The sequence below is a fragment of the Fusarium phalaenopsidis genome (genome assembly GCF_050370095.1).
Source record: "Fusarium phalaenopsidis strain FUZ10S chromosome Unknown contig_32304, whole genome shotgun sequence".
Classification (NCBI taxonomy): Eukaryota; Fungi; Ascomycota; class Sordariomycetes; order Hypocreales; family Nectriaceae; genus Fusarium; species Fusarium phalaenopsidis.
The window spans coordinates 3807230-3820527 of record NW_028145404.1 but is presented as its reverse complement, the minus strand read 5'-3'; the positions used below and the strand labels follow the sequence as shown (position 1 = coordinate 3820527).

The window sequence follows — 13298 nt, the reverse complement described above, 5'->3', positions numbered from 1 at the left end:
GAGAAGATTACTATTAAAAGCATTGGGTATATTCGATCCGTCATATATCACCGTTCATCCCTGGAAACTCGACTATCCCTCGATAGTCGTCCGTCCCTGGATAGGCGCTCGTCTCTTGATATCCTTGGACTAGGGGTGCTGCTCTTGAGCTCTGGTTGCTTCAGGGCCTCGTCGCCTTCTTGGATGCACTCGTCGACGTCGCTCCCGCCGATTCCCTTCTCTTTCCATGACTCTAGCAACTTCCTCGGCATGACCCATTCTCTCCGCGCCTGCGCAACCTTGCCCTCTTTGACTAGATTGCGTATCCTCTCTGGCGTCGCTAGGACCTGTGCTGCCAGCTCCCTTGTGCGTTGCTGCCTCGCCTCTGTTTCACGCTTCTTGCCTTGGTCCGAATCTGGTGCTGGGACTGTCTCGCGGAGGGCATCTCGTATAGAAGATGCTTGACTGTAGATCTGGGCAATGGCGGGGTCGAGAGTTGAGGCCATTGGATTTAAGGGGTCCATATTCGCTCGCATCTAGGGGGTCCAAGTCAGCATACCTGCAGTATCGCAATGGCAATAGGGAGATGTACCTTGCGAATAGTCTCAGTCGCCGTAATTAGCTTGCTGTAATTATCATAGACCAGCGCCTTCTTCTCCGCATCAAGCGCCCGCACTTCACCCACGACGCGTGTATACAGCCTCAGCAGCTCCTCAAGGCTGCTCCCTGCGACAACCTTGCTGACATGCTCCTCAGGGTCAAAGTCGGGTCCGTCAAGCTCGCTGGCTGGCACTTCCGAGTCAGGTATCTCGATCCGTGGGGCCTGTGCTCTTAGATTATAGTACTCTCTAAGGGCAGCTCGATTGGAGGAGGTCTTGCGCGGCTGGGGAGTGAACGCGGGCGCTTGGCCGAGGACGGGTGATGCGATGGCCGACCGGGTTGTCTCGAAGGATGGACGTGTAGATGATGTCGGTGTCCTGCGGGGAGGTTCGCGGGGAGAAGCGATGGTGGACATTTTTGGCTGACGGTGAATGAATTCGATAGTTGGTGATGCCCTCACTTTGAAGCGGTCTAGATCTAAACGTTCGAGGGGGATGTACGGGACAAGGCTGAGGCTGAGATGCTCGGGGGGACACGGTGGAGGCCTTCAGTGGACAATGCAGGGGGTCGAGGCGCTAAGTTATAGGGGCGGGCCCACTTTCAGCCGCCTGGAACGTCATTGTTCAGCGAGGCTGCAAAAACACCACAGATTAACTTGGCGATGGTACAACCTCGAGTCTCGACAGCCTTGAAAATGGACCTCAGCGGGCAGCTTAGAGCTTCTATACTGGCTCAGAATCTCCCATACCCATCTACAACCTTTCTAAACTCCCTCATCACAGCGAGGTCTCCTCCACCTCCACTGCCTTCTCTTGTAGCAACAGCAAAAGCCCGCCTCCTAGCAGCAGACATCACCAACAGCACCCTCATAAACACGGCCTCACTACAAAGTCTACCACCAGATGCAGACTCGCCGGAATCTCGCGAGCGTCGTCTCCCGAGGCCTGTGCACGTGCAGGTTCTAGATGTGGAGAACATCTCGCTGAGTCGGTGGGAGCAGGTCGAAGAGATGGAGGCTGTTGCGAGGGGAGAGACGACGCGTGGGAGGGAGGTTGTCCGCGTCACGGCAGAAGATGACGATAATCCTGAGACTCAGCAGACTCAGCAGCGTCCAACGACAGCAGCAGCAGCCAACGCGAGGGCTACGAGCAAGAAGGCGACGCACAGGCTCGTGGTGCAGGATTGCAAGGGCGCCAAGTTATACGCCCTAGAACTAAAGCGTATCGACGGTATCAGCGTTGGAAAGACCCAAATTGGCGAAAAGATGCTCCTCAAGGCTGGAACGGTACTCGCTCGCGGAGTTCTCCTGCTCGAGCCCGAGAAATGCGTCTTGCTGGGCGGCAAGATCGAAGCATGGCAAAAGACGTGGGCGGATGGTAGATTGGCGAGGTTGAAGGAGGAGATCAGACAAAATGAGCAACAGCAGGCATCATGAAAGGTCTTGGGATGATGTGTTTGGCGTTATACAGGTAGATACCCCCTTTTCTACATGACAAGACATGACTCTTTTCCGCTATCCATGACATCTTTCACGATCGTTTCTTCGTACAGCATCTAGACCAACTCCTTTCTTTAGATTCCTTCAGTTGCGACGGCCAGCGAATTCCATCCACTCTGCTCCCAAGGCGCCAGCACCGCTGCTGTCTGAGCATCACCAGCAGTTTCAGTTCCAGCATACGCCTCGGCCAGATCTTGGGCCTCGAGCAGACCCCATGGAGGGATACCCCTGGCTGCCACCTTGAGCGCCATCTGCGCTGCGTGTTCGTCGCCCGCAGACTCTGCCAGAGCAGCCCAACCGTGGGGCAGATCAGGGTACAGCATAATGTCCGTCTGGATCTGAGTCTTCATGTCGTCTTCTGTCTTGCCCTCACCGAGTGTGGCGATCGCACGTAATACTTGGCCAATCTTGGACTGCTCTGAGGCCGTCACCTTGTCGTTTGTGCGGAGGCCGTGTAGTTCCTCCACAACTGCCTCGAGACTATCCTCGTCATTGTCGAGCAGGGCAATGACACCAAGGAGGAGCACCGACTGAACATGATCAGGCCGGCTCTCAATCACCTCAAACAATGCTTCCCGTGCCCTGTCTCGCGAGGCCTCGGATCCTTGAGCCCAGAGAACCTGAGCCAAGAGACAAACTGCATCAGGGTTCCCATCAGACTCTTCCAGAGCAGACTCGAAGCATAAGACAGCTTCATCGAACTGACTGTCAAAGTACTGCGCGAGACCGACTGTCAAGTGAGCAGAAAGTCGCGCCTTTTTACGCTGCTCACTGGAAAGCTCGTTCTCTGCCTCCTCGCTGCTAAGACCAAGCGCCAGCTCACCACACTCAATAGCCTTTTCATAAGACCCTGCCGCGAGGTAAGCTCTCGCCAGATCCGTCTTGGCCAGGGCAAACTTAGCAAGGCTCTCAGATGACTCGGTGCTCTCATAGTCAGCCTCGATAGTCGAAGAGATCTTTTCAAGTGTATCGACAGCCCGTCCACTCTCGTGTGTACGTTCCTGAAGGAGAGTTGCCAGGTGTCCAAAGGCCAAGTCCTGCGGCTTGAGGCTCTGGAACTGGTTGAGTGCAAAGAGCGGCTGGATGAGGTTCGCCACGTTGAGGTCGTTGGGAGTCACCGTGAGGATGTGGTCAAACATGGAGCTCGAGTAGTGCCGTCGAGTCGGTTCAGAGGATGAGTCCGCAATCTCCATGGCATGAGTGAATAGTCCTCGAGCTTCCTTCGCATCGCCATGCAGAAGAGCCACGAATCCCTGTCCTAACCAAGCATGTGCGTAGTCAGGATCTGTTGACTGAGCTCGTGTAAAGACCTCATTGGCAAGTTGAATATCCCCAGACAAGAGAGCCAGCGTTCCCAGGTTTGTCCAGGCCACAGGGCTCCTCTCATTGAGATAGAGACTTCTTGCAAAGGCGTGCTGAGACACTGAAGGGTTGATCTCGCTCGTCACAACACCCAAAGCGTTCCAGAACTCCGAGTTTCCAGCCTCAAGCTCGATAGCGCGCTTGAAGCACCTCACCGCAGCCTTGACGTAGTTGCTCGACTTCTTCCTGAGTTCCGAGGGGAGGCAGACGTGGGCACGGTGCTCTGCCCATCCAAGGTTGTAGTAGGCCACCGCCTGAGCGTGACGGTCGTTGGATGAGATGTGCACGCCTTGCTTGTGGCACAAGATTGTCGCGTGGATGCATCGAGTGAGGTCGACACCTGGCTGCTCATCATCTGCATACAGGCCCTTGGCAAAAACCACCTCAGTGCCCACCTTGTCCACGCTCGCAAAGATCTCGTAGGCCTCTTGCGAGCTGCCTTCAAGCAGTTCTCGGATAGACTGAGTGGGAAAGTCCTTGGTACGGCTCTGTACTAACGAAAAGACCGAGCAAGCATCAGCCACGGCCTTCCAAAAGTTGAACGTCTCAAGCACGCCGCCCTCGGTCGCCTTGGCAAACTCGATTGTGTCAACAGCAAGCTGAGCTGCCTTTCCAAACAACCCCTTCTCAACTGACGTAAGAGCACTGTCCACCATTGTCTGCATCAGAGCAATAATGACGCCCTCCTCGTCGGGATGTGTTTCTATAACCGCCTTGTACAGAGAGATGGACTCGTCGTATTCGCCGAGTTCTCGCTTGATGTTGGCAAGCATGTACTTTGTGAACCAGGTGTCCCCTGAGATGTCCGCCTCGGTCTCCTCCTCGAGCCTCTGGGCATTCAGAATGGCCTTGGTGGCAGCGATATGCCGGCCAGAGTTGTGGTAACTCTCTCCAAGACCAACCCAAGAGTGGTAGTCCTCGGGAGTGATACGAAGCGCCGCCTGGAATGATACAATGGCCTTGTGAAACTCTTGCTTGTTCAGCTCGGCCACTCCCAGCGCTGCAAATGGCCAACTGATGCCCTTTCTCTTAGATCCTGGCGGTGGCTTCACCTTGCCCGATTCAACAATGCGGCGAGCGACCAGCTCAACTCTATCCCAGTCTCCGTCATCCGCAAAGGACCGGGCCAGTCGCTCGGCTGCAACCACCTCGGCGTGTGAAAGCTCCAGTGCCTTTTGGAAACATCTTCGCGATCTGTTCTTGTCCTTGGCATAGTCGGCGTAAAAGACACCGAGATATGTGTATGATGGCGCGTGGCTGAGGTTATTGTTGAGTGCACTCAGCCAGTAGGCATATGCGCACTCTCCCTTGCGTTGTTTCCGCGCTGCCTTGCTTGGGTCGATATTCCAGACACAAACTCCCAGACGGTGCTGAGTCTCGCCTAGCAACTCCTTCGAGGCAGCTCCTTGCTTTTCTAGGGGCTCAAGGCACTCCTGCAGCTCTTCTTTCGCTGTTTGCCAGTCTCCCTTGAGCGCCTTGACCCAAGCGGCTTCCGACTTGACTCGGATGTTGGTTTCATCGCGTTTCAATGCACGACTAAGGAAGTCAATGGCCTGGTCGTATTCCTCCTCTTCTTCGTAAATGAGGCCAACGCCGATCAGGGCAGCAGTAGAAGTAGTGTCTCGCTCAAGAACCTTGTCGAAGAGGTTCTTGGCTTCCTGATGATGCCGCGGGGATTGGTAGTACACCAAGGCTGTACCAAGCGAGAGGTAATAGGCATCTTCAGTGTAGGTAAACGATAGCCCTGTCTTCTTGCGCTCCTTGACAAGGAGGGCCAGCGCCTTTCGCATCAGTTCGACAGTACTCTCATACTCTCCAACGTGAAGCAAATACTGACCAACTAGCCGATAGGCAAAAACAGAGTCGGCAGTGGTGATGCCTTCTGTCATCATGTTCAGACGGTCCTCGTCGGTCAGGGGAACAACAAGGGTAGGCACTCCGCCATCCTCGTCATCTTCGCTCTCATCGGACCCAGTACCATCTGGTGCTGCTTTCTCCTGGGGCTTTTCTGGGGGAAAGGGCGAGATGGGACTCGTCAGGAAGCTCGTGATAACCTTGTAAAGATCACTCTCGGGGAAGAATGAGCAATACGCCCTCAGGATGTCAACATCCCACTCCTTGGTCTCCTTCTTGTCCTGCCACTCTATCGCGATATCCCAGGCAAGTCTGTAGGGGTGCTTGATAGCAACCATGCCATTGGCAATGTCAAGCACCTTCTCACGCTCTTGGTCTTTTTCAACACCAGCTGGCGCAACGAGCAGCCGGTCGTAGCAAAGCTGCAAGAGCTTCTCCTCATACGTCCTTCTGAGATCATCGTCGCTTGTCCAGTTGATAAGCTGCCGGTAGACGTGCTCGAGCTTGCTCTGGCTGTAGACCTCCCGCTTGGCCTCGATAGTGACCTCGGATAACTTCGCGCCCAGTTTTGTCCGGCGCTCTCCAATGAGGGTGTTTATCCGGTGCTTCTCAAACTTTTCGATCAGGTGCGCAATGGTCTCGTAGGACTTTGCGGGGTGGGGAAATCGACCCTCGAGGATGCCGTAGAGGGGGCTCTCGGGAAGCTGTATCCAGAGAGCGTCGGCGTACTGTAGCTCGTCGCCGTGAACGCGAGCAAAATCGACAAACTTGTCCACCACGTCTTGGGCCTTGTATAGATCCTCGGCAGCGTGGTAGATCTGGGCCAGGTTGACGACAGCCTGCTGGTAATCGATCAGCTTCTTGGCGTTCTGCTTCTCAAATAGCTTGATCAGGCCCTGCCAAGCTTGTGCCTCCTGGGGACGAAGCCATGTCGCAGAGCGATAGGTCTCTTGAGCCTCATCGAGTCTGTCCTTCTTGTCCAGGGCAAATGCCAGGAAGATGTGCCTTGAAATAGATGTCAGCATAGGCTGCTCATGGCGGGGTAGCTATTAGGTCCTCACTCACCCTTGATAATTCTTTGAGTCCTTCTCTATAAGTTCTCGGGCCTTGCTCACTGCATCGTCAAACTTTTGCTGGCGAATAGCATCGTTGATTGCTTTGAGGGCTGCCTTGGTTCCGGACATGATTGCCCAGGCTGTGTTGTTTGTGGGAGTAACCCCACCACGCTCGATTCGTGAGGTTCAGGGTGTGATGATCAGGCAGGCGTGCTTATCTAGTGACGAGTCTCATAGGCAATATTTCCACGGGACTTAATATTCTTTATAACAGTTTGCAACAGAGGTTGAAAGGAGGGATTGAAAGTGAAAGGGCAGGATATGAGATGCTGTTGAAGGTGGGCAACGGTTGACATCGCCCTATGGCTGAGAGTATTATGTCATTTTGCTGCATATCAATAACCGAAGATACACCGTTTCCAGCCACCTCCACCCCCACCAGCACAACCACAAACACCATTAACCTCCGTCACAAGTATCACGAGACAAATAACACGGTTGGGATAGAATTAAGTCTATTAACCCCATACGGATTCACATTGGCCTTGGTTAAGCTTCTACCATGCATATTATGGAAGCTAGCAATGAATTCATGTTGAATCTCAGAAACACAAATTCACTTTCTTGTCACAAAGTTGACTCAAGCAGACTCAAAAGAGCTTCACCATCATGACAAGTCCTACAGTCAATTCATTTCATTAACCCCCAGTTGTAGCTATCTTGACAAAATAAACAACGCCACCGGCCAGAATTCGAGCCCATTTCCCCATGCATGCGCCGTCGCTCTCTTCTTGAAAAGCGTGTAATCAATCCAATTCCACCGTCAAACACATACATACAGTGCAAAAGCAGTAGCAGTAGCAGCAGCAGGAAACAACCAATGCTTCGAAACTGGCAAAAATCCATCTTTGAAACAGGCCGGCAAGTCTATGGCTAGCTCACTTGAATGACTTGATCTTGGCATACAACACCGTGTCGTAGAAATTGTAGTTGGGGTCCAGTTCGCAGAAGGGATGTTGAGATAGGAGCACATCCGCTGTAGGACGATCAAAAGGATTTCTAGCAGTTTTGTTAGTCGACGCTTCCCGTATTTGCCAAAGAGTACTCACACTTGGAAACAATCCATCATGAATGCCACGGCCAATGGGCCAAGAGTATCCTGAATATCCTCGGGAATTGGTGGCCTCTCGCCATTGGCAAGCTTGTAAATGGCACCAACCGCCTCTTCTTTGGCCCATGGCCGCTTGCCCGCAAACATCTCCAACACCACACAGCCCAGACTCCAAATGTCAACCTTGGCACTGTAGCCCTCGCCTTGAGACTGGATCACCTCGGGTGCCATCCAAAAGACTGAGCCCTGCATCGAGTTTGTCTTGTCGTTGCCGTAGATGTTGTCCGTCTTCTTCGAGATACCAAAGTCACTGATCTTGCACGTTCCGTCCAGGTCCAGCAAGATGTTGTCAGCCTTCAAATCGCGATGCAAAATACCTTCGCGATGCAGATATGCCAGACCAGACAGTGTCTGTCTCGTCAGTGAAGACACAACAGACTCCTCAAACTTGCCGTGCTTGCGAAGACACGATCCAATGCTGCCACCAGAAATATACTCAAGGAAGATGCTGATGCTTGTCTCCTTGCGCTCGCAACCAAGATACTGCACAATGTTGACGTGATCCAGATGTTGCATGGTGTCGATTTCCTGGTCCAGAGCTGCGACAAGCTCCTTCATCCTGTTCTTGTCTCCTGCAGCGGCCTTGGGATTCACCTCAACTTCCTTGACAGCCAAGAACTCTCCAGTGGTGGCATTCATACCGAGGTACACACGACCATAGGTACCCTTTCCAATAAGCTGACCCTTGAACCACCTAAACGTTGTTTGTCGCTTTGGTGCCGTCTCCTGGGGGATCTGTGGCATGATTACGCTGCCACGCCTGTCTGGTCGAATTTGCACAATGTTGGCGTTGAACATCTTTGTACTCTTCCGGCGCATAATGTTGCCTGACGCTTGTCCCAGGTTTGTCGAGTTGGACCTCTTGTTAGCTTCGTGAGCTCCACGAGCTACTTCTCGGATAGACTTCATGCGGCCGAGACCGCCAGACCGTCGAAGACTCCTCTGTGCCACCGATGTAGGTCGCTGCTGGTCCAAGGCCTTGAGGGTCGATTCGTCAGAGCCCAGCGTGTCGTTCTCGTTGTATAGGGATGGCTGTCGGGCCGGGGGTATGGCAGGCGGTGGTTGTGTTGGGGGTTCTGGTGCCCCTGACAGCGGAGCTTGTGCTGTCCCTGGGTCACTACTCTCAGTTCCCTCAGCGATAGGCGACGGGGGCATCCCTCCCTCGGCGCCATCCTCCAATACGGGCTGATCGAGATCAAGGTTGGGGAAGAAGTCATCGAGGTTGTTGATAAGGGCATCCGTCGGAGGGCGGTTAGCCCAGACGTCCTTCTCAATGAACGACTTCCGTCGACCAAGTTTGCTTTCCTTCTCCTCAGATTCCCAGCCCTCAGATCGAGGGGTTGTGGGCTTGCGGCCACGGTCTTCGCTGCCTTCTGATGTCGGGCCGTAAGAGACTGTGGGGGACAAAATGGTCACAGACCGGTGTTTCTTTGCACGCGATGTTTCCACGGTTAGACTGGGCTTCTGGCTATGGCCGTTTACAGCGCCATTACCAGCAGGCTTGCCCTTATTTCTGCTGGCCAGAGGGATCGCAAAGAGACCATCATCAGAGTCGTCTCCACTGTCGTCATCAGCCGGTGGTGGCGGCGCTGCAGGCTTGGAGAATTGGACATCCGAGTCCTCAAACTCTGTGTCAGGGCCATGCGACGGGCGCCGCTGTGGCTGCTGCGGCTGCGGCGGTGACCTCTGGGGGAATGTCGTCCTCGTCCGCATCGAGCTGGGGCTCATATCTGCCGGGGATGATGCCCTTGGCACTGTTTCATATAACTTAGCTTCTGATACACCTGCTGGCTTATCGCCGGGCGGGGGCGTCTCGCTGGGTGAGTAGTCTGGTACGACAAAAGGCATGTTCCCCTTGCTCCAGGTTACAGAACCTGGCGTCGCTACCGAACCACGACTGCTTCGACCCATGTTGTGCTGAAAGAAATCAACGCTAGAGTTGTTGTCCTTACCTCCGGGGATTGGCTGTGTCGACATCCGGTTGGGAGATACACCACGATTATTCTTGACATTGGACTGTCCAATCGCGCTCAGGTTCCTTCCCATGCCTGCGAGCGCTGCTCCAATGCCAATTCCAGCGTTTGCTTGAGGTACAAGCTTGGCCTTCTTGCCCTTCTCCGTCATCTCGCTCTCTCCAGTGACCATCGGCGGGTGTCTAGGCGTAGGATAGCCCTCGAGGCTACTGCTGGATGATCGTAGACCCTGGCCTGTCTTCTTGCTCAAGGAATTGGCCTTGATCAGTGTGGCAGATGGGTCGCTGGGCGGTGCCGGGGGTCTTCTCTGGGGAAATAGTTGATCAGGGCGTTTGTCTTCATACGGCGATTCTCGAGGTTGGTCAAAGTCGACATTTCTGCCGACAATACCAGGACCAATCGACTCAGATGGGCTGCCCTTTGCAGCCAGCTTCCGCTTGGCAAGATACTCGCGCTGCTTCCTCTCCATCTCAGCCCTGTAGGTGCTTGCCTCCTGTGCGAGAGTCTTCTCAGTCTTCTCGTCGATCTTGTCATCTGTCAGCGTGTTGGACCGAGACGTCGGCGGTGATGAGCTAGATCGCTGCCTGCTATTTCGTTGCGTATCATCGGGTGATGTTCCTGGGGCAAGGTAGCCGGGGGCCAGCGATGCTGGAACATCTGCGGACACATTCAGACTGTTAGTGGGGGGTACTCCAGGCGGAGTAACGAAAAACTTTAGTGTTCCAAGAGGATCACCCTTGGCTCTCTTCACCGTCAGAAGACTCTGATCGTCCAGAGGATCCATGTGGTCAAACTTTCCAACTTCAGTGAGGTAGATATAAGAGTTCTCAAAGTCGCCCAGACCCAGATGCATGCAGATAACTTGTCGGACCTCTGCAGCCGACTCCGCCTCAGTAATGTCGCACATTCTGAAGTTCCAATAGTCCATAGTAGCCAGAACATAGGTTCTAACGGGGTTAATTCGTCTTGGTCGTTGATGTACCATGTAGCCGTTTCTATCATCAGGCCCAAAGCCCGTTCCTGGATGATCTAGGTTGGTGTCGCTGCCGTTCATTCCTCGTACCCCCAGTCCCATAGGTTTCATGGTACCTTGAGGCGAAGTTGGAGAGTCCATCTCTTCGGGATTTTGCCTCTTCTTTCTTGACAGGAAACTGAGAAAGCTCTTGGAGTCTTTGGCTGAAGCTGGTGTCTCGCCGCCTGCGGACCTCTCTCCTGCTTCCAGAGGAGACTGACGAGACCGAATATCGTGACTTCGACCACCATGAACCATATCTCCCAAATTCATGCCTCGGCTAAGCATGGTCGCAGCATCGGGGGGAACTCCAGATCCATAGATGGCGGCACTTGACGAAACAGAATCCAGACTGCTCCGCGATCGATGTCCAGCTTTGATTGTGTTCGGGGACTGTGAGAGTACAGGTGTAGTTGAGGATGTGAATAGCGCTGGCGGAATGCCAGGACTACCATTGGGGCTCGCTGATCGTGCGGCAGCTCCACGGAATGTTGCTCCCTCGCCCGACTCGCTGACGTTGGGGCTGTGGCGACGAGCACCATCTGTATCAACATGCTTTAGAATATTTCGATGATTTGAATCTGCGGCGATGTTGGTGCTGCTAATGCTGTTAGGCATTGTCGTCGCCCTCGTCTGCGAGAAGCGCCGAGTGCTAAAGCCAGGGCCAGGTGCCGTAAGAGGCGTCTGCAAAGAAGTCAGTACGGAACAATCACAAGCCAATTGGGGGAACAAACGTTGGGCGAGTCCATGGGGTCAGTTCCAGCACTTGGTAAATTGTTCCCATGTCCACCATTGAGAGACTCTTTATGGCCGTGGGAGCTCGAAATCTTTGACGTATCAGCTGGTCGACCCGTCACAATGCTCCTGATGAGCCGTCGCATTCTCTTGCCCTCCTCGCGCTCACGGGGCTGGTCCCAGCCGGTACCGCTGTTGGTGCACTCCTGGGCGAGTCTAGGATATACTTGCTGATGCATCATGCCAAAGTTGCCGCGGCCGCCGTGACCGCTGCCGAGCTCAAGGAATTGTGTCCCCTGCAAGTTGAGAGCCTTGAAGGTCTCCTGCCAGTCCTTGGAGAACTGGTTCTTGGCCAGCCAGATCAAGACGGTATCGAGGGGCCACTGGGAAGCAACCTCCGGTGGGATGGCAGTCGCGTTGGACGAGTTGGAAGCGCCACGCGGCTGCGAGTTGGTGGCCGGGTGCAGGCCATCCATGAGGGTAGTGGCATTTGTGTCAGTTCCGCTTTGAGGCGTCGTGACTGGCCATGATGTCTGCGAGTTGGCAGTCAGGGTTCCGTCTTCCAGACCAAAGGCGGGGATACCAACGCCCTCTCCGTACGTGTCGCCTTGCGGTATGTAGGTCGCACTCATGGCCTCAGTCGGCGGGGGCGGAGGAGGGATAGAAACCGTCTGCCCAGCGGCGATCTGGGCGTGCAACTTGGGGTTGTACGGCTGGTGCTGGCCGGGCGGCGGCGGTGGGATGTTGAAGCCAGGCCGCCCGTCGTACATGCGCCCAAATGCGCCGTGCCACGGGGGCTGCTGGCCGAGGGCACTCGCCGGAGGCGGACCGGGAGGTGGGGGGATCATTACGCCGGAGGCGCCTGGCGCGGCGGGATATCGAGGCGGCGGAGGCGGCAGGTTCATCATGGTTCCCATCTGGCCGGCATTCGGACCTCCCATGGGCGGCGGCGGCGGAGGGACCTGGAATGGCCTCGTGGGATCGGCGCCCGAGACATGTCTCTGGCCAGCCGGATACATGTTGGGCGGCGCGGGGGGCAGCCCGCCTCGAGGAACAAAATGGGCAGAGATCTGAGGATCAAAGAGGGACGGCGACGTGAGAATTCGTGGCAGAGACGGAGGCGTATGCAAGGAGGAGGAAGCGCTGGCGGTCGACGCTCGGGGACGTAAGCTCGAGGCAGATGAGACGGGGTGGAGGAAGTGGGCGGGTGCGGAGGTCGTCGGCAGCTCGGAGGAGGATGAGCCCAGCGGCCGGGGGGGCGAGCTCACGGCCGGGGCGACAGCGGGAGGGTACGAGAAGGAGGACGGAGCCGTCGACGAGAGGGCATAGGCGGGAGTGTGGTCGGTTGAGGAGCCGTCGACGAGGGCGAGGTCCTGAAGGCTGGGCCGCGAGAAGGACTGGAGTCTGGCCTTTGCCAGAGCCTGGTGAGACGCTGCTGCTGTAGCCGCTGGTGTCGTCGCTGTCGTCGTCGTCGCTGGAGGTTGAGGATGAAGGGCCTGTGCCTGTGCCTGAGCCTGACCCGGAGCCGGTGGCAGGTCGAAATTGGCAGCGGGACGGGAAACCCGTCGCAAGCTATCGCTATTCATGGCTTGTGCCTGCGGTGGAGTAACATGGCGTGGAGTTGAGTGGGTCGGATGGACAAGGATACCAGGGCTGGGCCGGGCCTGGCCAGGATAGGCGCTGGAGGAGTGGATTGAGGATTATTGTTTTTTTGTTGTTGATTGATGTTGATGGTGTGTTGGTGTTGCTCGGCGGACGGGGAGAAGGATCCAGCAGCTAGAGATAGAGATGGATGGATGCCTTACCTACCGCACAGTAGCAGCAGATCTGCGGCCGGCCTGCTTATCCTCCGAGTCACCACGTGTAATGGCTCAGATATAAGTCGCAAACTCAAGAGCCCAATGTGCTGTACCACTGACAGAATGGAGGGCGAGGGCGCTCGGCCCCGTGGCATTGGCGACTCTTTCAAGCCCTTATCCTTCTCCTCACGTCCCCTCAAAGGAACTCAGCCACTACTCTGTCTCGCTCACCCGCAGGCGCCTAGCGCTTGGCGACAGTT

The 13298-nt window shown here is 55.3% G+C and overlaps 4 protein-coding genes across 4 annotated transcripts; 1 reads left to right on the top strand and 3 right to left on the bottom strand.

Annotated features, from left to right (window-relative positions):
• Positions 1-47: 47 nt before the first annotated feature.
• LRP88_10447 (Vps51/Vps67-domain-containing protein) lies at positions 48-994 on the bottom strand (the record flags this gene model as incomplete). Its single annotated transcript, XM_083246905.1, has 2 exons — positions 48-515; positions 572-994. The coding sequence occupies 2 exons, from the start codon at positions 992-994 to the stop codon at positions 48-50; spliced, it is 891 nt and encodes a 296-aa protein (XP_083098018.1).
• Positions 995-1273: 279 nt separating this feature from the next.
• On the top strand, positions 1274-2014 carry LRP88_10446 (OB fold domain-containing protein; the record flags this gene model as incomplete). The annotated part of the gene is made up of 1 exon (XM_083246904.1): positions 1274-2014. The coding sequence occupies one exon, from the start codon at positions 1274-1276 to the stop codon at positions 2012-2014; it is 741 nt and encodes a 246-aa protein (XP_083098017.1).
• Positions 2015-2151: 137 nt separating this feature from the next.
• On the bottom strand, positions 2152-6477 carry LRP88_10445 (SKI complex subunit tetratricopeptide repeat protein SKI3; the record flags this gene model as incomplete). Its single annotated transcript, XM_083246903.1, has 2 exons — positions 2152-6298; positions 6359-6477. 2 exons carry the CDS (start codon positions 6475-6477, stop codon positions 2152-2154), a joined length of 4266 nt encoding a protein of 1421 aa, XP_083098016.1.
• Positions 6478-7286: 809 nt separating this feature from the next.
• LRP88_10444 (uncharacterized protein) lies at positions 7287-12825 on the bottom strand (the record flags this gene model as incomplete). The annotated part of the gene is made up of 3 exons (XM_083246902.1): positions 7287-7407; positions 7458-11188; positions 11239-12825. 3 exons carry the CDS (start codon positions 12823-12825, stop codon positions 7287-7289), a joined length of 5439 nt encoding a protein of 1812 aa, XP_083098015.1.
• Between the last annotated feature and the right edge of the window lie 473 nt (positions 12826-13298).